This window comes from Odontesthes bonariensis, chromosome 17 (genome assembly GCF_027942865.1).
Source record: "Odontesthes bonariensis isolate fOdoBon6 chromosome 17, fOdoBon6.hap1, whole genome shotgun sequence".
NCBI lineage: Eukaryota > Metazoa > Chordata > Actinopteri > Atheriniformes > Atherinopsidae > Odontesthes > Odontesthes bonariensis.
Window position 1 is genome coordinate 1,885,055 of NC_134522.1, and position 26,313 is coordinate 1,911,367.

A 26,313-nucleotide genomic window follows, 5' to 3' on the forward strand; every position below is an offset into this window, starting at 1 on the left:
TGTTGCAGTTGAAAGAAGGCAGAAACCTGTTGGACGGGCACCAGCTCGCCTGACAGTAACAGCCTCTGTGGCAGGAGGAGTTTTTGGGGTTTGCCTCTTGGTTTTTGGCCAGCAGCATCTGCGGTGAGCTGAGCCCAGAGATGACTCACATCTCCCAGCAGCACTTCTGAGTCTGGCCGGGCCGGAGAGCCCTGAGAGCGGCGTGGAAGCAGAGCGAATCCGCCACTCAGACCAGGAAAAAAGAGCGAAAAAAGATCTCCACGTCCTGTTCAGCGCCAGCAATTTAATTAAAGCTGCTGCTCCGTGTGGTCCTGTAATGATTTCAGTTGTGAGCTGTTAAATCCACTTTTAAATGCACGTTGGGTTGACTTTAAAAGCCTGCACCCAAACCACTTCATTCACAGCTAACAGACTCCTTAAAGAACACTGGCAACGCGGCGCCAAGCGCGCCCTGCTTCAGAAGCCGTCTCATTAGACGGGGAGACGCATGAAATAAACACCTCTTAATTCCCCGCGAGCAACAAGGTTCCGTCTTCTTCTTCTTCCTCTGGCTGCGTGCACACGCCTGATGTGCACGGAACTGTGGCCGTGCACTAACTCTGAGGCAACGCAGGGTGTTTTTTGTGGGGTGAGGGGCGCTTTAAGATCTTAAATCACCACTTAAGTGTGCAAGAAAAGTTTTTACAAGTGGAATAAAAGGCTGAGAGCAGCCGGCGGCTCGTGCAAGTAGATCCACGGCACGAAACTGGCTGTGTTCGAAACCGCATACTGCATACTACATACTGCATACTGCATACTGCATACTACATACTACATACTACATACTGCATACTGCATACTACATACTGCATACTGCATACTACATACTACATACTGCATACTGCATACTACATACTACATACTTCCATACTACATACTGCATACTATATACTTCCATACTACATACTGCATAATACATACTACATACTGCATACTGCATACTACATACTACATACTTCCATACTACATACTGCATAATACATACTACATACTGCATACTACATACTACATACTTCCATACTACATACTGCATACTATATACTTCCATACTACATACTGCATACTGCATATTGCATACTACATACCGCATACTGCATACTGCATACTGCATACTACATACCGCATACTACATACTACAGACTACATACTACATACTGCATACTGCATACTCATCGATCAGACAGTATGCAGAGCGTTTACCCACAATGCATCTCGCTCCTGCCCGAGCCGAAATCAGCCGGCCTGAAGCTGATTTCTCTTAAGCTCTAAACTCTGTAAACTTTAGCAACATTTGAAACATTTTCAGGAGAGAAAGTAGTCGTTTAGATCCCCAACGTGTTGAAAACCTGACAAAATACCGGCTATTTACAATTTTGTTCCCACGAATTCGGCGCTACTAAAGCTAGCCGCAGTGAGCTAACGCACTTCCTGTTATTTTCACAAAATAAAATACCCGTTGCCTTTTATCATAGGGAAAGCCATTACCATACAATTGGTGCTTTTGTTTTGAAAACAGGAAGTGAACCTACCCTCGTTGTAGCTAGCTTGAAACTGCCGTTTTGACAGGAAATGACGATCGGCGACGTCACGTTACGTTGCATCTTGGGTAGTTTGAGTATGAGTAGTAACCTCATGATGCATACCCAACATTTCAGAGAATCGAGTATGCATCCGGGAACTTCTTGTTTAGTCAAACTCGCATACTAAAGTCACTTACAATTTTGCGTTAGACTTTGCCAATTAAACCTCTTGGTTATGTTGAGGCTCTTAAGCATTTTGGTTAGGTTTAGGAAAAGCCACGCCACGGTTAGGTTGAGACACCTGAACCTTTCAGTTAGGTTAAATCACTTCCAGACTGTCGCTCTGCTCTTAAAGCTGTACCTACCTCAGCCATTATCCCCACAGAGGAAGTCAGAGGCAGCAGGATGTCTCTGAGGTTTTCTCTCACAGCGTCGCAGCATCAGACATGAGTGTAATTCAGAACCGGTCCAGTAGCTGCAGCCTGTAAGCTAACGGTAAAAATAAATCAGTCAGCATGTTGCTGCTACCAGCTTCAAACCCTCAATGTGAGGCTTCATGGGCAGTAAACGTGTTTCAGTAAAGAAAAAGAGGTTGTTGTGTTTCCATCAATGCCGATTGGAACCGGAGGCGATAGATATCTGTAACACACTGCAGTGTGATGCACATATCAAATGAAACAAGCTTTTTTTTTACATTTGAAGAGGTTTTTAAGCTAATTTCAAGATCACTTTTAACTCAAAAGTCCTAAATATCACATCTTATTTCAGGAAATCTTGACAAGCCGATTTTCACTAGTTCCATTGGCAGATTTTTTTGCTTATTTCAAGCAAAAAACGTCTTTTATTTGTTGTTTTTTACTTATTTTTGGAGGGGCATTTTTTCCAGATTGGGATGAAGGACTGTTTAGTGCAGCATAAAACGAGTCCACACTTCAGGTAAATAAGTCAAATAAAAGCTCCATCTTCAAACGTTTGGTCCGAGTTTGAATGAAGTCTTTTTGTTTGACGTCCAGTGGATGAAACGGAAGAAGAAGCCGTGAGCGTCGGCTCCGTTCGGCTCCCGTTCGGCTCCCGTTTGGCTCCCGTTCGGCCTCTGGCCACAGAACGAGGATCTGTGTGATAATTGGATGCTATAATCCGACGGCGCTCCTCTTATACGCGCCGCATTAATCGCACACTTCCCCAGTAATTGTACATATCTGACTCCCTCTCTGCTCCTCTCTTCCTCCCTCCTCCATCTGTAATGGCTGTGATTTAATTTAGCTATTTAACCTGTAATTCCAGCAATATTTATTGAGGACTGAGGGGGAGAAAATTGGGCCATTAGCCGCCCCAGATGAATACACTGAGATGGAAATGAACGCTGCTAACTGCCAGTTGACCTCTGCACCTTTGCTTTTCCAGCCTCTCTTCCCCTTTTTTTTTATTAGCGGCGGCTGCAGTAATTACGGCAAATTGAATCATAGTGAAAAGTGGAATCAGCAGGTAATGAGAGTTTGATACTGTGTGGAAGTGAAGCGGGAGGAGGAGGGATCACCTGAAGCCAGGATGGAGGGATGAGGGAGGGATGGAAGCCGGCCCATTTGATGTTCCTCCTCTCACTGGAAAAAATCAAAGTCTTACCAAATATATTTGTCTCATTTCTAATCCAAATATCTCATTACACTTAATATGAGACACAACTGACTAACAAGTTCTATTTCAGCCAGATATAGGGACTTGTTTGAAGACAATACATCTGGAATATCTTGTTGAATGAAAAAGTCTTGAAAATAAATTGTTTTGAGTCACATTTCACATGAAACAAGCTTTTTTTTTTTTTATTTGAAGGTTTTTAAGCTAATTTCAAGATCACTTTTAACTCAAATGTCCCAAATATCACATCTTATTTAAAAAAATCTTGACAAGATTTGCTTATTACAAGCAAAAACGTCTTTTATTTGTGGTTTTTCTTACTTATTTTTGGAGGGGCATTTTTTCCAGTGCTTAGTTAAATCTCTCACACGAAGATGCTCGACCTATTTGGACGAGCCGATAGAAAAGAAAATTCTGAGCTGGAGAATTTTTGTTCTATTTTCCTCTTTTTCTTAAAACGGTTTGATGATTATTTTAGCTCCGCTCTTACATTTTTGACGGCTGATTTTGTATCAGCGCGAGGACGAAAATGTGTGTGTGAGCCAAAGAAAACAGAGGCAGAGCGCCAGGCTGCACTTCCACTGGCAGCTGAACTCCTCCGGTCCATTCTGAGCAGCTTCGTTTTATCAGTTTCTTTCACACCAGCCTTTCTCCTCATCACGTGACCATCAGTGTTTGTTTCGCTCAGACGGAAAAAACGAACGTGTGTGTGTGCTGATCCTCCTCTTTAGCCATTCAGAGACCATTTTTCTGCTTTGTCCTTCGGCAACTTTCTGCTGTTCATCACTAAATGCTGCAGTTTATTTTTGACATTGTGTGAAAAGTAGAGATTAATTATAAAGTGATATGAGTTTAGAATTTTATCCTGTGAAAATAGCAGCTCCATCATCGATTAAAATCTTTAATCTAATTAATCACATGATTTCCCTGATTAATCACGATTAATCGCATTTGTACGCAGAATCCAAAAATGAATCCAAAAGTAGCGTATAGCTTTTAGCATTTAGCTTTATTTTAAATGTGCTGCCATATGAATGAAAGTGACATAACATTTGTTGTGCAAACACACTTTTAACATCAGCATCTTTCTGTAGTTTTTATGTAGAAGCCTCGCTCCACTGTCTGTTTCCTTGAATGACTTGCTGCTATCAGTTGTGTGTTTTGCCTTTAAGTGATATTTTAGACTGGAACTACTACGCTGAGAAGACAATTCAACTTGGCAGTGTTTACAGATGACTTTGGTTCTGTCGACTCCGCCGTCTGGAAGAACTTTAACATGAAAATGGCCGAGTAAAAGTTCCGTACCCTTCTCCATGTTTGGTGGATCCTCCGATTACTTTCTTTTCCTGTTCCACAGCAGACAGCAACAGACTTTTACAAAATAAAAGCCTGTGAGCTACAGACTTTTACAAAATAAAAGCCTGTGAGCAGCAGACTTTTTCAAAATAAAAGTCTGTGAGCAACAGACTTTTTCAAAATAAAAGCCTGTGAGCAGCAGACTTTTTCAAAATAAAAGCCTGTGAGCAGCAGAATTTTACAAAATAAAAGCCTGTGAGCAGCAGACTTTTACAATAATAAAAGCCTGTGAGCGACAGACTTTTACAAAATAAAAGCCTGTGAGCAACAGACTTTTACAATAATAAAATAAATAGTAAAACAGGGGTGGTCCGTGGCGTAGTGGGTTGAGCAGGCGGTTCGAGTCCCACATTGGACGGCCCTGTGCTGCATGTTGTTCCCCCTCTCTCTGCCCCCTGCTTTCTGTCTCTCTGAACTTTCCATTAAAGGCACAAAAGCCCCAAAAAATAATAATAATAAAAAACTTGCATTAATTTGCGATAAAATATTTATCGGCGTTAAATTATTAACGAGTTAACGCGATAATAACAAGTTAACGCGATAATAACGAGTTAACGCGATAATAACAAGTTAACGCGATAATAACTAGTTAACGCGATAATAATGAGTTATCGCGATAATAACTAGTTAGCGTGATTATAACAAGTTAACGCAATAATAACGAGTTAACGCGATAATAACAAGTTAACGCGATAATAACAAGTTAACGCGATAATAACTAGTTAACATGATAATAACTAGTTAACGCGATAATAACTAGTTAACATGATAATAACTAGTTAACGTGATAATAACTAGTTAACATGATAATAACTAGTTAACGTGATAATAACGAGTCAAAGCGATAATAACGTGTTATGTCGATAATAACTAGCTAACGTTATAATAAGTAGTTAACGCGATAATGACGAGTTAACTCACTAATAACGAGTTAACTGGCCCGGCCCTAATTAAAACCAATGTTAACAGTGAGCTTGTTTGCCTTTAAAATGCACCAGATGAAGTTTCTGTCAGGAATGACACAGAGTCCAGAGTCCAGACTAAACATGGAGAAGCAGCATTTAGCTGTTATGCTGCAAACAAGTGGAACAAACTGCCAGTGGAGATTAAACTTTCACCAAATGGAGACATTTTTAAATCCAGGTTAAAGACATTTCTGTTCTCATGTGTCTATGCATGAAATATCTTTTAACTTATCTAGACTGTTGCCTGATTTTAATTCATTTAAATGATTTTATTTGTTTCTCTTTATATTATTTTATGTATTTTTAATGCTTCTTGCACTCCCTGCTGCAATGCTTTTATTTTATGTAAAGCACTTTGAACTGTTTGTACATGAAATGTGCTACAAATAAATTTGATTTGATTTGATTTTAGAAAACAGTCCCGACTGCCGTGGCCACCTTTAAAAACTGTAAGTAGTTTCATGACTAAAACACAAAGGCAGAGACGTGTCCATGCGTCCTTTTCATTGGATTCATAACGGCGCGCCGTGCACATGTTTGTTTATCTCTTATGGATCTCAATCATGGTGACACGAGCTCAAACCTGATTTCCACTCTCATTTTCAGCCATGAACGGATGCCAACACTCCCTTAATGAATCATTTGCATATATAAACAGTGTCTGAACCACAGTGGTAAACGGGCTGTTTTTATTGCACTTTTTAAACCGCGGGTCACATTCACACACCGATTAAATGCCATTAATATCATAAAAGCAGAGAGAGTGGATGCAGTTTTATTTGGGTTCTCGGTTCTGAAATCAGAACCAGAAACAGAAACAGAAGGGACGAACTCCTCAGAGTGAAGATTAGAAACAAAAGCAGGTCACACACAGACGTCTTTACAGTGAAATTCAGAGCATTTTCTTCCTAAAGTCTCATGAACGAGGCCCTCCAGACAGCGAAATCACCCCCGGTTACACACAGCTGCAGTTAATAACAGCACCCACAGTTAAAGGAGTGTATTATGAAGCTAATGATAAGAAATTGCTATCATACTAAGGAGCAAGCTCCATGAAATTGTCTGTTTTGTTTTATTCTAATTATTTATATTTCTGTTTCGTGTTTTTCTCTCCATTTCCACTTCACCACTTTCCATTTTACATCACGGTGGGTTTAAATTGCTTCGACAACGTGCACGCGGGCGCGCACGTTTTCTGCAGTGTGTGTGTGTGAATGAAAAAGCCGGTTTTATTTTTTTGCATCTGTTGTTTTTAATGCAGCTGAAGCCGTGTGTGAGCCGGCCTCCTCCTTACCTTTAACATCAGATTCCATGTTTTTCTCTCGTCTGTCGGGGTGATGAAATGACTGTCTGATGGAATCAGAGCAGTCGGAGCACAACTGGACGAGGGGAGAGCCTCCTCAGCTTCTGCTTTTACATAAAACACTCCACAGGTTATTAGACGGGAACATTTGCTTCTGTTTGCATTCTATCCGAGCTCCGTTTCTACGTCCTTAACATTCTGTTTAGCCCAAAGTATCCAAAGTAAGCCCAAAATCCCAAAAATCTTGTATTTGTTGTTTTTTCTTACTTATTTTTGGAGGGGCATTTTTTACAGTGCATGCTTTACCTTTTGTTTCCACAGTTTATCTGTCGGGGAACATTTAGCCTGCGAGCATTTCTGTAAAGAGATGTCATAATAAACTTGTGTAACCTTCACAGACACACTTACTGTAAATACTCGTACAGTAGGTCGTAATTCAGAGAGTGTGAAAAGACTCCGAGGGAAAGAAGGGAAGGGAAGGGAACACTGGAAAAAATGCAACAAATAAAAGACGTTTTTGCTTGAAATAAGCAAAAAAATCTGCCAATGGAACTAGTGAAAATCGGCTTGTCAAGATTTCTTGAAATAAAATGTGATATTTAGGACTTTTGAGATAAAAGTGATCTTGAAATTAGCTTAAAAACCTTCAAATGAAAAAAAAAGCTTGTTTCATATTAAATCTGACTCAAAACAATTTGTTTTCAAGAGTTTTTCATTTAACAAGATATTCCAGATGTATTGTCTTCAAACAAGTCCCTATATCTGGCTGAAATAGAACTTGTTAGGCAGTTGTGTCTGATATTAAGTGTAATGAGATATTTGGACTAGAAATGAGACAAATATACTTGGTAAGACTTTGATTTTTCCCAGGGAAGGGAAGGCGGCCTCGGTGCAGATGCTGAGGAGGAAGTGTGTTTTCTCCTCCACTCCATAAAACACGGCGCTCTGCCTTGCACCAAATAAAGTGATGAGCAGCTCGCTCGCTCTGCCTGTTTTTTCATATGGAAATAGGAAATAATGGGGTGATTAAATAGAGTCGTATATTAAAGTACAGCTGACATTAGAATTAGCATAATGTGCTCTCGCCTCAGGCTGCATACTTTATTTGCCATCTGCGTTAGACTCCCTTCCCCCGGGAGGGCGCGCTCACGTGCACGCACACACACGTGCACACACACACATGCACACTACAAACAAATAGCAAATAGCATGACCCACTCCCTCCAGTGTGGCCAGAGAGACATCACCGTGCATCATCTCTCACACACACATTGCTCTGTTGTAATTATCAAACAGAAACGAACACCTCCCGCCCCAAACGTGACTTCCATCGGCGGAGGAGAAGTTTGGAGGAGCACGGGGGATGTGGGCAGGAACAGAGGGAGGGAATGTTGCTTTTTCTGGAGTGTTAACGGTGTTAAGATGCAGCTCTGAAACAGCTTGAGTGTGTGTGTGTGTGTCGGAGAGAGTGAGAAACAAAAGCTGAGACACGGGGAGCTGTTATTTCCATCCTGTGCATGTGCATGTGCATGTGTGTGTGAATGTCCGCTATAATTAAGTCTAAAGGCTTTACTGTGGAGGTGAACAGCTGTTCCACCTCTCTGCTCCTCCTTAGCGCGCACACACTCCACTGACCGTGGAAGCTTTATTCATAAATAATTACACATTTATTAAAAAAAATGAATAATTGAATTATTAAAAAAGATGAAATATTATTCACACTCTGATATATAAACTCATTCCAGGATATTTTGGATATTTTTTTTTTTACCTGCAATTAATTTCAATTTAAACTGTTTTATTTGTTTAAATTTTTTTTTTATTTACAGTAAAAATATTTACGGAAAAGAAAAAGATCTCCTCGTCATACTTTAAATCCGCGCATAAATTCATGGCTGTGTTTGTCTTTGTGCACTGGAAACCAAGTATATTTGTCTCATTTCCAGTCCAAATATCTCATTACACATAATATAAGACACAATATTGTTTTAATACAAATACATCTTGAATATCTTGTTAAGTGAAAAAGTCTTGAAAACATCATATTTCACATGAAACAAGCTTTTTTTTTAAATTTGAAGAGGTTTTTAAGCTAATTTCAAGATCACTTTTATCTCAAAAGTCCTAAATATCACATTTTATTTCAAGAAATCTGGACAAGCTGATTTTCACTAGGGGTATTTCAAGCAAAAACGTCTTTTATTTGTTGTTTGTCTTACTTATTTTTGGAGGGGCATTTTTTTTCCCAGTGTGTGAGTCGCAGCCACACAAACGCACACGAAGAATAAGGGAAACAATTAGAGCAGCATATGCTTTGCTTGCTATCTGAAATTAGTGTACTAGGTCAAGAATATGAGCTTTCATTGAATTAATACAAGAGAGAGCAAGAGCACAATTAGCTTTATCTGCGTGCGTGCTCACATTCACGTGTTAAGTGTGTGTGTATGAGTGCTGTTTCACGTCCTTTAGTTACGTGCTTATTTACCAGGTTGAAGCACTTGTATTAGAATCATATTATTTCTATTAAATCCACACATTTTTGAGGCTGAACTTATTAAACGTGGCAGATTCCACTGAGGAAAGCTTAAAAGAAGCGGCAGGTTAAAGGATAAATGAAGTTTCTATCCCACATTACTGAGATCGGTTTGTTCAGATTAGCCCGTAACACTGACATGTAATTAGGTCCAAACCCCCCCCAAAAATTCCCCCCTTCTGGCAATATCACTTTATTTTGCAGCAGGCAAGGTGCCCTTTTTCTTTTTGGGGCATCAAGGAGTAGTGATCATCTCGCATTACCCAGGCTTTGAAGGACGTTTGGACGGCTAAATTATCACCGCTCCTTAATCCCCGAAAAGGAAACGGGTGCCTTTGTGTAAAAAATAAATAAATAAATAAATAAACGCTTAAGGTCAAGGAGAGGAAGAGAGAAAAGTCTCCTCTGCACATCTGCCAACATCTTTATGAGTTTAACATCTGCAACAGTTTCAGAAACATCAAATATGTGACGCTTTGCTCTGCAGCGTGTTCTTATCTGCCCGGCTTAAGTGCCCCGAGATGACTAACATGGCGGCATCCAGTGTAAATAACTAACCTGAATGAATATGTCACGCAGTCACACTTTGATAATTTGGCAGTTTTTTAGAGACATATTTTCTCTCTGTGCCACTCGAGAGATTAAGGACCTCTAAAAAAAACATGGATTTTGTCGGCCAATCCGGCGTGACTGTGAAAACGCACTCGTCAAATTCACGATAAATGCGTCACGTTTGTGATGAAAAAAGGTCTTTTCCAGCTCCTATCAGGAATTTAGTGCACTCTGTCTTAAATACGTTTACAGTGTTGATGCAAGTACAAAAAGGGTGAAAATAATATTTGTGTGTACACTGGAAAAAATCTAAATCTTACCAAGTATATTTGTCTCATTGAGTATCTCATTACACTTGATATAAGACACAATTGCCTAACAAGTACCATTTCAGCCAGATATAGGGACTTGTTTGAAGACAATACATCTGGAATATCTTGTTAAATGAAAAAGTCTTGAAAACAAATTGTTTTGAGTCACATATCATATGAAACAAGCTTTTTTTTTTACATTTGAAGAGGTTTTTAAGCTAATTTCAAGATCACTTTTATCTCAAAAGTCCTAAATATCACATTTTATTTCAAGAAATCTTGACAAGCCGATTTTCACTAGTTGCATTGGCAGATTTTTATGCTTATTTCAAGCAAAAACGTCTTTTATTTGTTGTTTTTCTTACTTATTTTTGGAGGGGCATTTTTTTCCAGTGTGAGCTTTCTCTGAATGCCAAAGTTGGCAGCGTGTATATTTTTTCCTTTTTTTTAATTTTGTGACGGGTTTTAGTATATATATATAAATATATATGAATATATATTACTATATATTTTTCTTGTTTACGTTCTGTTGCTTCTGCACTAAACAAAGTTTGAGCTGTTATTAAAACAAATCTATTGTTAATGACAGTTTGAATGTTGAATAGAGTCACATTTTCTTTGCCTGATCCACTGAGAGTCCGTGAGTCAGACACTAAATCTGTTCTTTCTGTCTCCAGGTGGCAGAGATGAGCCCTCCAACTACATATGTACCACCTGTAAGCAGCCCTTTCCCAGTGCCTGGTTCCTGCTGCAGCACGCCCAGAACACCCACGGCATCCGCATCTATCTGGAGTCCAACCCCTCCAGCACCGCCCTCACCCCTCGTCTCACCATGCCTCCGCCCATGGGCAACGACATCCCGCCGTCCCCGCTCGCCAACTTTCTGGGAGAAAACAATCCCTTCCACCTCCTGAGGATGACGGGGCCCCTACTTCGGGAACCGCCCCCGGGCTTCGTGGAGAACCGCATCCCCAACACGCCTCCCTTCGTCAGCCCGCCTCCCCGCCATCACCTGGACCCCCATCGGCTGGAGCGCCTGAGCGTGGAGGAGATGGGCCTCATCTCGCAGCACCCCAGTGCCTTTGAGAGGGTGATGCGGCTAACGCCGATGGCCATGGAGTCCCAGTCCATGGACTTCTCCAGGCGGTTGCGCGAGCTGGCAGGGAACACTAACAGCAGCACGCCGCCGCTGTCGCCGAGCAGGCCCAGCCCTATGCACCGACTACTAAACCCCAATCCATTCCAGGCGGGGCCCAAATCGCCCTTTCTGAGCACCCCCCCCTTGCCGCCGATGCCCCCGAGCAGCACTACCCCTCCCCAGACGCAGAACAAGGTCAAGTCCTGCGAGTTCTGCGGCAAGACGTTCAAGTTCCAGAGCAATCTGGTGGTGCATCGACGCAGCCACACGGGGGAGAAACCGTACAAGTGCCAGCTGTGCGACCACGCCTGCTCCCAGGCCAGCAAGCTGAAGCGCCACATGAAGACCCACATGCACAAGGCCGGATCCATGACGGGGCGCTCGGACGACGGCCTGTCCACCACCAGCTCCCCGGAGCCGGGCACCAGCGACGTGACCGGCGAGGGGATTAAGAACCGCGACGGGGACTTCCACGGGGAGGGCAACGAGGAGGAGGAGGAGGAGGAGGAAGAAGAGGAGCTGGAGAACGAGAGTCGCCCGGAATCGAACTTCAGCATGGAGTCCGAGTTCTACCGGAACAGGGAGAACGGTTCCAAACCTCCCCTGGAGGAGAAGTCATCGCTTTCCCTGGAGAAGATGGTGGACGGCGGGGGCCTCAACTCTATACAACAGTACAATAACTTGATAGTTGACAATCGTAAAAGGATGCCCTTCTCCAAGAGGGTCTCGGACGGCCAGCGGGACATTAGAGACGAAGATTCGGTGGTCGGGGAGATGGGTCACCACCAGCAGGACGAGAGGACGACCATTAACGGCCGGAACTGTGGCTCCGGGGACTCTTTCTCAGGCCTGTTCCCCCGTAAGCCCACCCCCATCACCAGCCCCGCTCTGTCCAACTCCTCAAACAAGAGGATCAAGATCGAGAAGGACCTGGACATTCCCCCGGCCCCCCACATCCCCTCCGAGAACGTGTACTCCCAGTGGCTGGTGGGCTACGCCGCCTCCCGCCACTTCATCAAAGACCCTTTCCTAGGCTTCACCGACTCCAGACAATCGCCTTTCGCCACCTCCTCCGAGCACTCGTCGGAGAACGGCAGCCTGCGGTTCTCCACGCCTCCGGGGGACCTGCTGGACGGCGGCCTGTCCGGCCGCAGCGGCACCGCCAGCGGGGGCAGCACGCCCCACCTGGGCGGGGGCCCCGGCCCGGGTCGGCCGAGCTCCAAGGACAGCAGGCGCTGCGACACGTGCGAATACTGCGGCAAGGTGTTCAAGAACTGTAGCAACCTGACGGTGCACCGGCGCAGCCACACCGGAGAGCGGCCCTACAAGTGTGAGCTGTGCAACTACGCGTGCGCCCAGAGCTCCAAGCTCACCCGCCACATGAAGACGCACGGCCAGCTCGGTAAGGAAGTGTACCGCTGTGACATTTGCCAAATGCCCTTCAGTGTGTACAGCACGCTGGAGAAACATATGAAAAAGTGGCACGGCGAACATTTGATGACCAGTGAGGTCAAAATTGAACAAGCAGAAAGGGCCTGAAGGCCAGTTTTCCTACACTCTGCACCACACACTTGGGACTTAAAAAAAAAAAACACAAAAAGGGGGTAGCTGGATACTTTTTTATATTCATTTTGGGTTAATTTTTTTGTGTCTTTGATTAAAAAAAAAACAAAAAAACTGCCAACTGAGAAAAGAAGTCAAAACAGAGATCTTAACAACAACTGAAGCTGTCTAAACTGCCTCATTTGGCATTCATTTTTAAAACAATCAGTCCATTGAGTTATAAGAATTGTGGAGCCTTTAACTGTGCAATAACTTCTGTATTTATTGGATTTTGTATTTTGGCATGTGCAGGTACATTTTTTATTAGGCATTTTCTTTACGGTTTACTTTGATTTAGCCTTTTTTTTTTTTTTTTTTTTTCAGCCCACATGCTATTTATCCTGAGAGAAATCCATTTTAAGTCTTTTATTTTTTCGGCCACTTGCTTGTAGGAAATTGTATATTAAGCTAACTGTGTAATTGTCTTGAAAAAGATGCTGAATTCAATCTTCAATTTGAAAAGTTAAACTGAGAATGCTAGAATTAGTTTATTTTGTGTGATGACGATACGCGGACAACAATCCTTTGGCATTGTAGCATGAAACTGACTCTAAAATATGTCAATATAATTGGATATGTAGCACTGAGTGTCATAATTGACAGTAAATATCAAATGAAAAGAGGATCCCAAGGTTCATAAACCCTTTTTCCTTGTTCTAACCAGCCAGAAGAAACGGACTCTCCACTAGGCAGCTGCTGACTGGTACATAGTGCCAAGCTCTGACAACGCTACGACAACCACCCTCCATTCCTCCTGCCTCCCACACCTCCCCCTCCTACTACATTTATAGACACATGTATATTGTTTTTGCATGACTCCACGTTATCTTTTAGGCTTTATTATTTATTACAAGTAAAGTGAGCATGAAGCCATGATGAGTATGCATAAAGCGAGATGGAAGACGGAGACACAGAGCACAGAGACATCTCAGGGTAAATTATACTACTTTCTTTTATTTACCCATTCCGTTCCTATGCTGCAGGTTTCCATTTCATCACAGGGTTTGCCGTGTTTGGTGTTTAAATATTCATTCTTTAAATCATAATTACCACATGTTTTTTGGGAGGGTTGTGTGCATGCATGGAGCAGATTTTTCTGCAGATAATTTGAACTGATTCGTGTTTGAAAAACATTGTAAAAAAAAAAATCAACATTTCTATGCATTTTTGTGCTGAGCTATGTCATCGTTAACAGCAGTTTTATTCAGTTTTACGAACATTAACGTTCCTTTTAAGTCATTCCCTCCTCGTTTTGGGAACTTTAACGAATGAAATCCCATTTATTCTGTAAGCTGACGAGGTTTAAACTTTATGATTTCTCCATCCGACACGCAGACAGACGGGACGGAAAAGGGTGTGGAGCTTGGGATCTCCTGATGCTGAAGTGCCAGGATTGTTAGGCTTAGCTCTCCCAATGCTGGCACTATAAAATTGAATAAATAAATAATAATTTATATGGGACAGTTTTTGTACTGCCATTCAATTTGACATGAGTGTGCCTTGAATAATGATCTTCCTATTTATTGTCTCAGACAAATGCAACACTTTTTACGAAGCATCAAATTGAACAGAAGAAAAAAAAATGTGTAATTTGACACCTCGACAGAATAATTTACAAAAAACAAACAAAAAACGCTGAGTTAGGTTTAGAATTAATTACCCAGCACAATATCCATGTGTCTGTGTGTGTATATATGTATGCATATGTACATTTAAAGGCACAAAAAAACCTATATATAGATAAATATAATAAATTCCTCACTCACAAGGAAAAATTCCAGGAGTGGACAAAAAGCCACGCAAAAAGTCAAGGAAGAGACTGGACAAAAATCAGGAAAAAGCAGAAACTAGAAAGGAATTTAGTGCACTCTGTCTTAAATAAGTTTACAGTATTGATACAAGTACAAAGGGTGAAAATAATATTTGTGTGTATGTGTGTTTTAAACATTCTTTTCAGGTTTTGCTTCTGAACTTTCTCTGAATGCCAAAAAGTTGGCAGCGTGTATAATTGTTTCCTTTTTTTAAATTTTTTTTATTTCGTTGTTTTATTTTGTGACGGGTTTTAGTATATATATATATAAATATATATGAATATATATTACATTTTTCTTGTTTACTGTAAAAGTATACCAGTATTTGTAATATTGGAAAAAATGCCTGGGCATTTCACGAAAAATATGAAAAAATGCTGTTTTTTTTTAAGAAAAATCTTTTATTTTGCAGTCCGATCTGAATTGTTGAGTCTCTTTGAAAAAAAAAACTGTTTTTTCGTCATTGTAAACTGTAAAAGTCTTAAGTTTTAGTAACTTTTTTCTTCTGCCTTGGGTGTAACGAAATAAAAAAAATAAACGAGCTGAAAAAAATGACTGAGCTGTAACAGACTTGGATGGGGGTTTGGTTTTGGGTGGGGTTGGGTGGCGGTGGTGGTGGGGGGGGGCGCTCCATCAGCAGAAGGAGGAACGACCGTTCTGCCGATAAATCCTGACTTGTATCTATTTTTTCTTCTTCTGGAATGGATTGTTCTTCATGGATGGTTTGACTTACATGTGTAGACATTTGCTGTCTTTCCTACGGAAGCTTGTCTTTTTTAACTTGTAGGCTGTGTGCATCCTTTGTGAATATAGGGTACCCCGTCCGGGTACCTCATTGCTCTTATACTGGGTGCAGGGGGGATGGCGACTTTGTTCCAATCCAACTCACCGGCTGCCACAATCTGTTTGCCCAAACAGAACCTGATCACTTTGTACTGTTGTTAATGAATCATGCTGTACAGAATGGGATTAAATAAAGGTTGTTAAACAGCCTTTTAATGACAAAACCGCAACCTGATGTTTTGTTGTACATAGTTTTTTCTATGATTCCTTTTTGTTTCCTTTTGGTTTGTTTGTGATTTTTCTGACTGGCGGAGCCTCACCTGCATGAGAACAGAGCACAAATACAAGCTGTTATAAATGCCCGCGGTGTGCTCGTTTGTCTCGTTTTTTTTTGTTCTTGGAGCTGTTTTTTGTCGCAGAGAGGGACCATGGCGACACAATCTACACTTACACTGGAAAAAATCAAAGTCTTACCAAGTATATTTGTCTAATTTCTAGTGTAAATATCTCATTACACTTAATATGAGACACAACTGCCTAACAAGTTCTATTTCAGCCAGATATAGGGACTTGTTTTAATACAATACATCTGGAATATCTTGTTAAATGAAAAAGTCTTGAAAACAAATTGTTTTGAGTCACATATCATATGAAACAAGCTTTTTTTTTTCATTTGAAGAGGTTTTTAAGTTAATTTCAAGATCACTTTTATCTCAAAAGTCCTAAATATCACATTTTATTTCAAGAAATCTTGACAAGCCGATTTTCACTAGTTCCATTGGCAGATTTTTTTTGCTTATTTCAAGCAAAAACGTCTTTTATTTGTTGTTTTTCTGACTTATTTTTGGAGGGGCATTTTTTCCAGTGTAGAATATTCCTCATTTGTAAAGTTCTGAGGCGATAAAGGCCGACACGTTTACTGCTGCCGTACCGGACCACGGAAACCACAACCACACCCACCAGAAGGGAGCTAAACCCCGTCTTTACACTGAAAAAAGCCGCCTCCTCACATTTCCCGTGTGCAGTTTTTATCGGAACCACAATCCCTCGTGTTTCTGCCGACACACGGGCATGAAAGCGCAGGATGACGCAGATAAAAAAATGTCACTTTTGTTATGTAATGATGTTTAGATGCAGAGGGGGCGGGGCTTGTCGGAGTCGGGGATGTGATGCTGTTTGTGATGTGGCTTTATGGAAATACATGGAAGAACTCTCTTAGGCTGCAGCTTGTGTTCTCTATGATGTCACTGAGGTACAGCCGCTGGATTTCATTGGCTGGTTCCAGTAAACATGACGTTCAGACTCATACTGTCTGCCTCTTCTTTTTTTATTTCACGCTGCATGGCACACACACACACACACACACACACACACACACACACACACACACACACACACACACACACACACACACACACACACACACACACACACACAACAATAAATATATTTCTGTTAGTTTACACATATTCAAAGGCTCCAAATAAAAGGGAACACACTCCTGAATGAATGCTCCAGCTGTTTGGAGGAACATAAACTCGTCTGCTGGGCATTGGAATGATATCTGAGACAGTTCACTGGAAAAAATCTAAATCTTACCAAGTATATTTGTCTCATTGAGTGTCTCATTACACTTAATATGAGACACAACTGCCTAACAAGTTCTATTTCAGCCAGATATAGGGACTTGTTTTAATACAATACATCTGGAATATCTTGTTAAGTGAAAAAGTCTTGAAAACAAATTGTTTTGAGTTACATTTCACATGAAACAAGCTCTATTTTTTTACATTTGAAGAGGTTTTTAAGCTAATTTCAAGATCACTTTTATCTCAAAAGTCCTAAATATCACATTTTATTTCAAGAAATCTGGACAAGCCGATTTTCACTAGTTCCATTGGCAGATTTTTTTGCTTATTTCAAGCAAAAACGTCTTTTATTTGTTGTTTTTCTTACTTATTTTTGGAGGGGCATTTTTTACAGTGCATGCTTTACCTTTGTTTCCACAGTTTATCTGTCGGGGAACATTTAGCCTGCGAGCATTTCTGTAAAGAGATGTCATAATAAACTCATGTAACCTTTGCAGACACACTTACTGTAAATACTCGTACAGTAGGTCGTAATTCACAGAGTGTGAAAAGGCTCAGAGGGAAAGAAGGGAAGGGAAGGGAACACTGGAAAAAATGCCCCTCCAAAAATAAGTAAGAAAAACAACAAATACAAGACGTTTTTGGGGCATTTTTTCCAGTGTTTGACTTATTTATTTCTTTTTTCCTGCTCTTTAACGGGCAGCCATGCCGTGCATCTACATCTGAATCTGACACGCAGCTTTAAAAACATTTACCAGACGCATTCAGTCCCTGAAACCATGTAAAGTTCAGAAGTCATTACACCTTCATATCTATTTATTCCCTTTGGAAGGGTGAAAAATCCTTTTCACTCGGATTATTTCACAGATATCTTCAGTAATTTTTGTCACAATTTCTTTATAATCTGCTGCGTTTTCACAGAATAACTCTAAGACGTCGACGCACATTTTTTTATTCTCTTTGAGCTTCTCGAAGGCAACTTGAAATCTCTCCAGCGTCCTGGTTTATTCGGTTAATTTAAAAAGCAGTCTGAAGGTAATAATCAGGCACAGTAACCGTCTGTAGCTCGTCTCCAAGAGGTGGTTAAAATGTTGTATGACTGACTTCATTGTTTTTCCAAACACTGGAAAAAATCAATACATCTGGAATATCTTGTTAAGTGAAAAAGTCTTGGAAACAAATTGTTTTGAGTCACATATCATATGAAACAAGCTTTTTTTTTTTACATTTGAAGAGGTTTTTAAGCTAATTTCAAGATCACTTTTATCTCAAAAGTCCTAAATATCACATCTTATTTCAAGAAATCTTGACAAGCCGATTTTCACTAGTTCCATTGGCAGATTTTTATGCTTATTTCAAGCAAAAAGGTCTTTTATTTGTTGTTTTTTTACTTTTTTTCGGAGGGGCATTTTTTCCAGTGAACAAGACGATGCATAAATGAGACGTTATGATGATTAGATGATTCAAAGAAAGAGAAATAACATTAGTTTTTAGGCCTTCCGTCACCTGCTTCAGCATTTTATTCCTCCTTTATTCCTCCTATCTGCTTTGGATTTAATCGTTCTGTCTCCAGCGCAAAGAGAGGAGAAGAAAAAGGAGGAGAGGAAGAAATCCAGAGCCACAATTAGTGGGAGCGAGGCACGAGTGCGGAGTTGGACGGACCCGGGCGAGTTGTGATTTGGCTTGAGTTTCAAGGCAAATGGGTAATTAAGGCTTTTCCCTGGCCGGCCCGTGCTTTGAAGTCCCCTACAGGGGGGATTATCCCAGCCAAGAGAAAGACAGTGGAAGCGAAGTAATGAGACCCAGTAAGAGGGGGAGAAACCGAGAGAGGCAGGCGGCGGATCCTCGATGAGGAAACAGATTAAAAAATCTAATCATTTATTTGGAAAAAAAGCAGGCCAAACAGACACCAGCGATATATATACTGGTGCTAATGTTGTGAATTAAACCGGTAAACAACTGATTCCAAATGATTATCAAATCAACATAATTGATTAAACATTAAAGTTCCAGCGTGGGTGGTTGCCAGTTTTGGGAGAAACTGTGACAAACGTTTTTTGCTGTTTTCAGACACTTTCACACCAAACAAAAATGGGAATGAATTAATCATTTTGTTGCCACCCTCCTTGGTTTTCATTGTGCGTCCCATTAATATTCAATAGTGAGTTATCTGAGAGGCTCCACAGAGCCGCACTAATTCCTCAGTTTGGATTGTGTGGAATCACTTTGGTTGTGTGTCAGAAGCCAGCTGGACAATAGTGTCTCCGCCGTCTCCGTCCCTGCAGCCGGCTTCCAGGTCTGACTGTAAATGTGTTAAATGTGTTAAATGTGTGTGTGTTCGGGGGGATTAAGTCAGACACACACCTCTGGTTATTCAGAGGATGGAATTATTTCAACACCCTGACTGGCTGTCAGCGCCTCCTCCCTCCTCGTTAAAAAAAAAAAAGAAAAAAAGCAACTTCAAATGACTTAAGCTGCTGGTCGTCAGAAGCCAAAGCCACGCCGGTGACAGGTACAGTGGGGTCTTAAGCCCGCCAGATCAACACCGCTACTCTGCCCGACAAAATCCCCCCACGGGGGCTCCTCCCTGATCGGATGGAGGGATGGCGGAGGAAGAGAGAAAGGGTGAGGAGGTGAAGCCCAGAGGGAGGGGACGGGGAGGTGGGCTCTGGCCGTTTAATTATGGGAGACGTTTCATGGCCAATCAGAGCGCGGCGTCCCTGAGCGCGCCGGGTAATTATTAACATCATCAGTCACCAGTCCTGTCCCCGTCCAATGGATCGGCACGCCTGTTTCACGCCTGTTTTATGGCTGTTTTATGGCTGTTTCCTGAGAAAGCAGCGATGGTGCGACTCAGACTCACTGCGTCCTCTCTAGGGATGGGAATTGATAAGATTTTTACGATTCCAATTCCATTTTTCGATTCTGCTGAGCGATTCGGTTCTTTGTCGGTTCCCTTATCGATTCTCATTTGGAGAAAAAGGACAACAAACCGGTCGATCAGCATCAACTTTGTTTAGTTTAGAAGTAACACGAGTCGTGACCTTACAAACCCAACAACGGTGAGGTCCACATTGGTCTATCATGGCCTGGGTAATTAAACTCTTCCCTGCTCTGGTGAAAGGAGAAGCTGGAGGTAGAGGTGAACTGGGGGTAGTACCACCAGCCTCTGGCTCTGAGCCAGTCAGGCTCTGTCTCTCATGATTTCATCTAAATGTAATGCCTGAGAAGGCATTCATTTAACCTTAACCGTTACTAACAGCAGCTTTTACAATCAGGCAAATGGTGCTAACATGATAGGCAGTGTTTGTTAGTTAGTTACCTGCAGTGTTAGCCGAGGACATGCTAACGTTGCTAACGCTGCTGGGTTCAGATTCACCAACGTTAATCATTCATTCATAGTTATTGCATGTTGGTAGTATTTCCTCCCTTTGGTGAAATATTCACTTTGCAAGTTGCCCTGCTGTCGTCTTTTTTAGGGATGTGTAACCAAACTTTCGAGCGTTTGTACCGCTTGGGCGCCATGTTTACTGCTGGCTGCTGGCTGCGCTGGACTCGCCACGCAACGTTGCGTGGTGACATCATTCGCGCCCACTGGAACCGATAAGGGAATCGTTTGCAAAAGCGCCAAACGATTCCAAGAAATTGAAACACTGGGAACCGGTTCTCAACAAGAACCGGTTCTCGATTCCCATCCCTAGTCCTCTCACTGCTCATAAAGCAGCAGAAGGTGGTTGATTATTCAAATCAAAATCAAATCAAATCAAATTTATTTGTAGGTTTATATTCTCTGAACATATCACAGATGTATTTTGGGCCTAAACCGTTCTGGGATTTGTAAACCATCAGCAGGCTTTTAAAATCTATTCTGTGACTGACTGGAAGCCAGAGTAAATATTTTAAAGCTGCTGTGATGTCTTTAGGTTTTGGCAACACATTTTCTTGCTTACAAGCAACAGTCCAGATAAGTTCAAAGATAGCGTGCAGATTTCATGCATAGACACATGAGAACAGAAATGTTTTTAACCTGGATTTAAAAATGTCTCCATTTGGTGAAAGTTTAATCTCCACTGGCAGTTTGTTCCACTTGTTTGCAGCATAACAGCTAAATGCTGCTTCTCCATGTTTAGTCTGGACTCTGGACTGGACCAGCTGACCTGAGTCCTTGGATCTAACAGCTCTGCTTATTGGTGAAACGCGTTGCAACGGCCCTTTGTTTCTCTTTGAATCTGCTTCACGTTCCTCTGTCTGCGATAAACACATCTCAGTGACAAAAGCTCCGGATATCGATTGACTCCATCTCTAAAAATCACAGCCGCTTTCCCCCCAAATACAGAGAGAATCAAAGCCTCGTATGTGGGGAAAAACAAGCCAAATGTGATGAGGATTTCTGCCCTGCAACCAACTGGGGACTGAGGCGTTCGAAGGGTTTTATTCCCTGTTCTGAATGCGAGCAAAGTGACAAGCAGGGAGAGTTCTTTAAAAGAAGAAGTCCTGAAGGCGCTCTATAAGAGGTGTGCAGCGTCTTTTTGATATTCAGATTTGCCTGCCTACACACGGCATTATGACACATTTGGATGATCGCATTGTAGGATTAACGGGCCTGCCTTGTCATTTTCAACAACAATGCCACGATTTAGGGATGCTATTTCTCACACGGCGCTCCGCATTAACGCCGGCCCAAAGATTTACATAAATCTTTGTCTTAAGATGAAAGCGGAGAGGGGCTTGAGACAATGAAGTTAAGCTTTGGAAATGAGAAGAGGAGAAGGAAGGAGAGGAAGGAGAGCCGTCACCGGGCATGAAGAGACGGCGGGCAGAGGAGGAGGGAGGAAAGTTTTAGGATAAATCAACCGGTAGTCATGCTGATTTGAAGAAACACTGCCTCCTCCCATCCTCCTTAGCGCCCATATGGCAGGAATCATTTTAAGAAAAGGGAAGGAGGAGTGAAATTTGCATTTCCGTAGCCGCGAGCAGTCGGGGCGGTTAGACAAATGGAAGCAAAGGTGATGAATACACTGGAAAAAATCAAATTCTTACCAAGTATATTTGTCTCATTTCTAGTTAAAATATCTCATTACACTTAATATGAGACACAACTGCCTAACAAGTGCTATTTCAGCCAGATATAGGGACTTGTTTGAAGACAATACATCTGGAATATCTTGTTAAATTAAAAAGTCTTCGGATTTCATACGAAACTATTATTATTTTTTTCATTTGAAGAGGTTTTTAAGCTAATTTCAAGATCACTTTTACCTCAAAAGTCCTAAATATCACATCTTATTTCAAAAAATCTTGACAAGATGATTTTCACTAGTTCCATTGGCAGATTTTTTTGCTTATTTCATGCAAAAATGTCTTTTATTTGTTGTTTTTCTTACTTATCTTTGGAGGGGCATTTTTTCCAGTGTGGAGTGGAAAAAAATCAAAGTCTTACCAAGTATATTTGTCTCATTTCTAGTCAAAATATCTCATTACACTTAATATGAGACACAACTGCCTAACAAGAACCATTTCAGCCAGATATAGGGACTTGTTTGAAGACAATACATCTGGAATATCTTGTTAAGTGTGTTAAAATTGGCTTTGTTCTTAGACATTATGAATTAAATAGTCTCTGTACTTTTCCACGATGACCTAAAGTGATCCAGTAATGGGAAGACAAAACAATTAGGAAAACAGGTGCAGATTGACACACACACACACACATTGTTTTGGCTGATCCAGAGAATATGACGAAGCATGTTGAACCTACTCATGTCCAATCATACTCGGTCGAGTGTGAGTCCAACCTATGAGGCTATAAATGCAAATGATACCCGGAAATCGAGGCTCAGTCTGACGGATTTCCTGCTGGAGCTCTGTTCCACTGAGCCCAGCGCTGATATGCTTTGACGTGTGAATACCAATAAACACTTTATTTAACTTGAGATTCCTCCGGCTCGTTCTTGGGCTTCCATTGAAAGAATCGATCTAACAATTTGGTGTCGTGACCCGGATGGCACATTTTAAGGACGGTCCGAGGGAGGACTGCTGAAGGCGATCGAGGGGGACCCTTTTTTCAGACAATTCGAGGGGCCCGAACATAAGGTGAGCAGAAAACCTCTTGTATGAATATATGTGAAATTTCTGCACATTGGTCAAGCTAAATTAAGTTGTCTGAATTAAGATCCAAGTATAAATGAGATTCCTCCGGCTTGTTCTTGAGCTTCCATTGAAAGAATCGATCTAACAAGTGAAAAAGTCTTGAAAACAAATTGTTTTGAGTCGGAGTTCATATGAAACAAGCTTTTCTTTTGACATTTGAAGAAGTTTTTAAGCTAATTTCAAGATCACTTTTATCTCAAAAGTCCTAAATATCACATCTTATTTCAAGAAAAATCTTGACAAGCCGATTTTCACTAGTTCCATTGGCAGATTTTTTTGCTTATTTCAAGCAAAAACGTCTTTTATTTGTTGTTTTTCTTACTTATTTTTGGAGGGGCATTTTTTCCAGTGTACATGTGTGATTCAGTGCTGCGTGGCTGAATGAAAGGCCTCCTCTTTCTAACCCCTCCTCCCCGTCCTCTAATCTCCTGGCCTGCAGCAGTCATTGGGAAAAGTGCCCTAGATTGTTGCGCCTCCCCCTTGGCCGTGATTGGATTCATCCTGGCTGATTGAGAATCTGCTTACATTAAAGCCGGCGAGAGCGCAGATAAGATCAGATAGATCTGACCACTGAAGGCGATTTTTTTTCACTTTGAAATCCAGAGGAGGTTACAGGGGTAAAGCTGAGATTATAGGCCAGGAGAGACGGTGAGAGAGAGGTGAGGTGTGATTGACACTATCAGCGCCATTATCGCTCCGCTCCAGCCTTGTTTCACAGACTTTATTTCAGACACCGGCCCTGATTACACAGAGGAAGACTTTCAGTAAAAAAAAAAGCAGCAGGCTGGAAGACAGCCAGGAGGTGAGATGGGAGCTTTGTGAGGTTTAATGTTTCACTGAGAGCAAAAAACAATATATAAACTACAGAAGCAGATACTTTACAGCCTTTTCAAACAGGGAACAAAGTGATGCAGCAAGCCCACGCAGCCCGCTTTAATCCGGCCACAAAGGTTTGAATTACGGGGGAATAAACACCAGACACCCCCAGGTAAACACTCATGGCTGCAGCCAGCTGATCATTTGCTTTGCTGTTCGGAGTCCTGAAATAGACGGCTCCGTTTTCAGGATGCATTTGGGTTCCTGGAGGGAAAAAGTGCAAAGTAACACACTCTGCTGGGAACTCCTGGATGTGTCGAAACCGCATACTGCATACTACATACTGCATACTGCATACTGCATACTGCATACTGCATACTACATACTACATACTGCATACTACATACTGCATACTGCATACTACATACTACATACTACATACTGCATACTGCATACTACATACTGCATACTGCATACTACATACTGCATACTACATACTGCATACTACATACTGCATACTACATACTGCATACTGCATACTACATACTGCATACTGCATACTGCATACTGCATACTGCATACTGCATACTACATACTACATACTGCATACTACATACTGCATACTGCATACTACATACTACATACTACATACTGCATACTGCATACTACATACTGCATACTGCATACTGCATACTGCATACTACATACTACATACTGCATACTGCATACTGCATACTGCATACTACATACTACATACTACATACTGCATACTGCATACTACATACTGCATACTGCATACTACATACTGCATACTACATACTGCATACTACATACTGCATACTGCATACTACATACTGCATACTGCATACTGCATACTACATAGTACATACTACATACTACATACGGCATACTACATACGGCATACTACATACTGCATACTGCATACTACATACTGCATACTACATATTGCATACTACATATTGCATACTGCATACTACATACTGCATACTACATACTGCATACTGCATACTACATACTGCATACTACATACTGCATACTGCATATTGCATACTACATACTGCATACTGCATACTACATACTGCATACTGCATACTGCATACTTCATACTACATACTACATACTACATACTGCATACTGCATACTGCATACTACATACTGCATACTGCATACTACATACTACATACTGCATACTACATACTACATACTGCATACTACATACTGCATACTACATACTTCCATACTACATACTATATACTACATACTACATACTCATCGATCAGACAGTATGCAGAGCGTTTACCCACAATGCATTTCGCTCCTGCCCGAGCCGAAATCAGCCGGCCTGAAGCTGATTTCTCTTAAGCTCTAAACTCTGTAAACTTTAGCAACATTTGAAACATTTTCAGGCGAGAAAGTAGTCGTTTAGATCCCCAACGTGTTGAAAACCTGACAAACTACCGGCTATTTATCTATTTATATATCTTTCAATGTATTTATGTACGTTTGTATTTTACAACACATGAATGTATGTGTGTAGCTATGCTGTGTAGACCGTGCAGAGCGAGCAGTCCCCTGCTTCCGAGCAGCAAACACCGTAACAGGTGCGGCTGTCGGCAGGCGGCAGCAGGCAGTGATACGAAGGGAGAGAAAATAGGGCCAAGAGATTGTGAGGTCTGACTTTTTCCTGGAGAACCATTTTGTGATGCAAATGTATTACTCTGTTGAACGCATATTGTTTTGAGAAGCAAAACGCCAGCCAACTAGCCGGACTACCTTCGACCACACAGGTGATCCGGTTCCATGAGGCTGTGAGACCCCGTCAGAACAGAGCGTTTCCTCACATGAATACGTTATGAGTTATTACATACCGCAGCTATGCTTTCTCTATTGTTTCCGTATCTCTTCTTTCAGAGGGACGCTGGTGTTTACAGGAAGTGCAGATGTAGCGTTCTCACGTCAGCTGTCACCTTCCTTTGTCTTTTTTCAGGCACATCTGTCTCAGTTAGATTGCTTCTTTCTATCATTCTGCAATATTTCTCTCTCACTCACTCCTCTGTCTCTCCTAATCTCTCTCGCCCATCTCAATCCTTCCTGCCTCAGTGTGAGAGACACCCCCCCCGCACCTCCATTTTCCTTCAGGCTCCCAGTCCCACACCCTGCTCATCCCGGGCCCAACTCCAGCCTTTCTG

At 41.6% G+C, this 26,313-nt stretch overlaps 1 protein-coding gene across 2 annotated transcripts in view; it reads left to right on the top strand.

Annotated features, from left to right (window-relative positions):
* bcl11ba (BCL11 transcription factor B a) overlaps nt 1–15,341 on the top strand; it is a 63,440-nt gene extending 48,099 nt beyond the window's left edge. Inside the window, exons 3-4 of one of the 2 annotated variants that reach the window (XM_075447869.1) lie at nt 10,892–12,754; nt 13,619–15,341. In XM_075447869.1, the coding sequence (XP_075303984.1) occupies nt 10,892–12,754; nt 13,619–13,665 (1,910 nt within the window). In that variant the 3' untranslated portion in view covers nt 13,666–15,341. Of the gene's footprint in view, nt 1–10,891 lie in introns of both variants that reach the window. The other variant, XM_075447868.1, reaches the window with a different exon arrangement.
* The last annotated feature ends 10,972 nt before the right edge of the window (nt 15,342–26,313 follow it).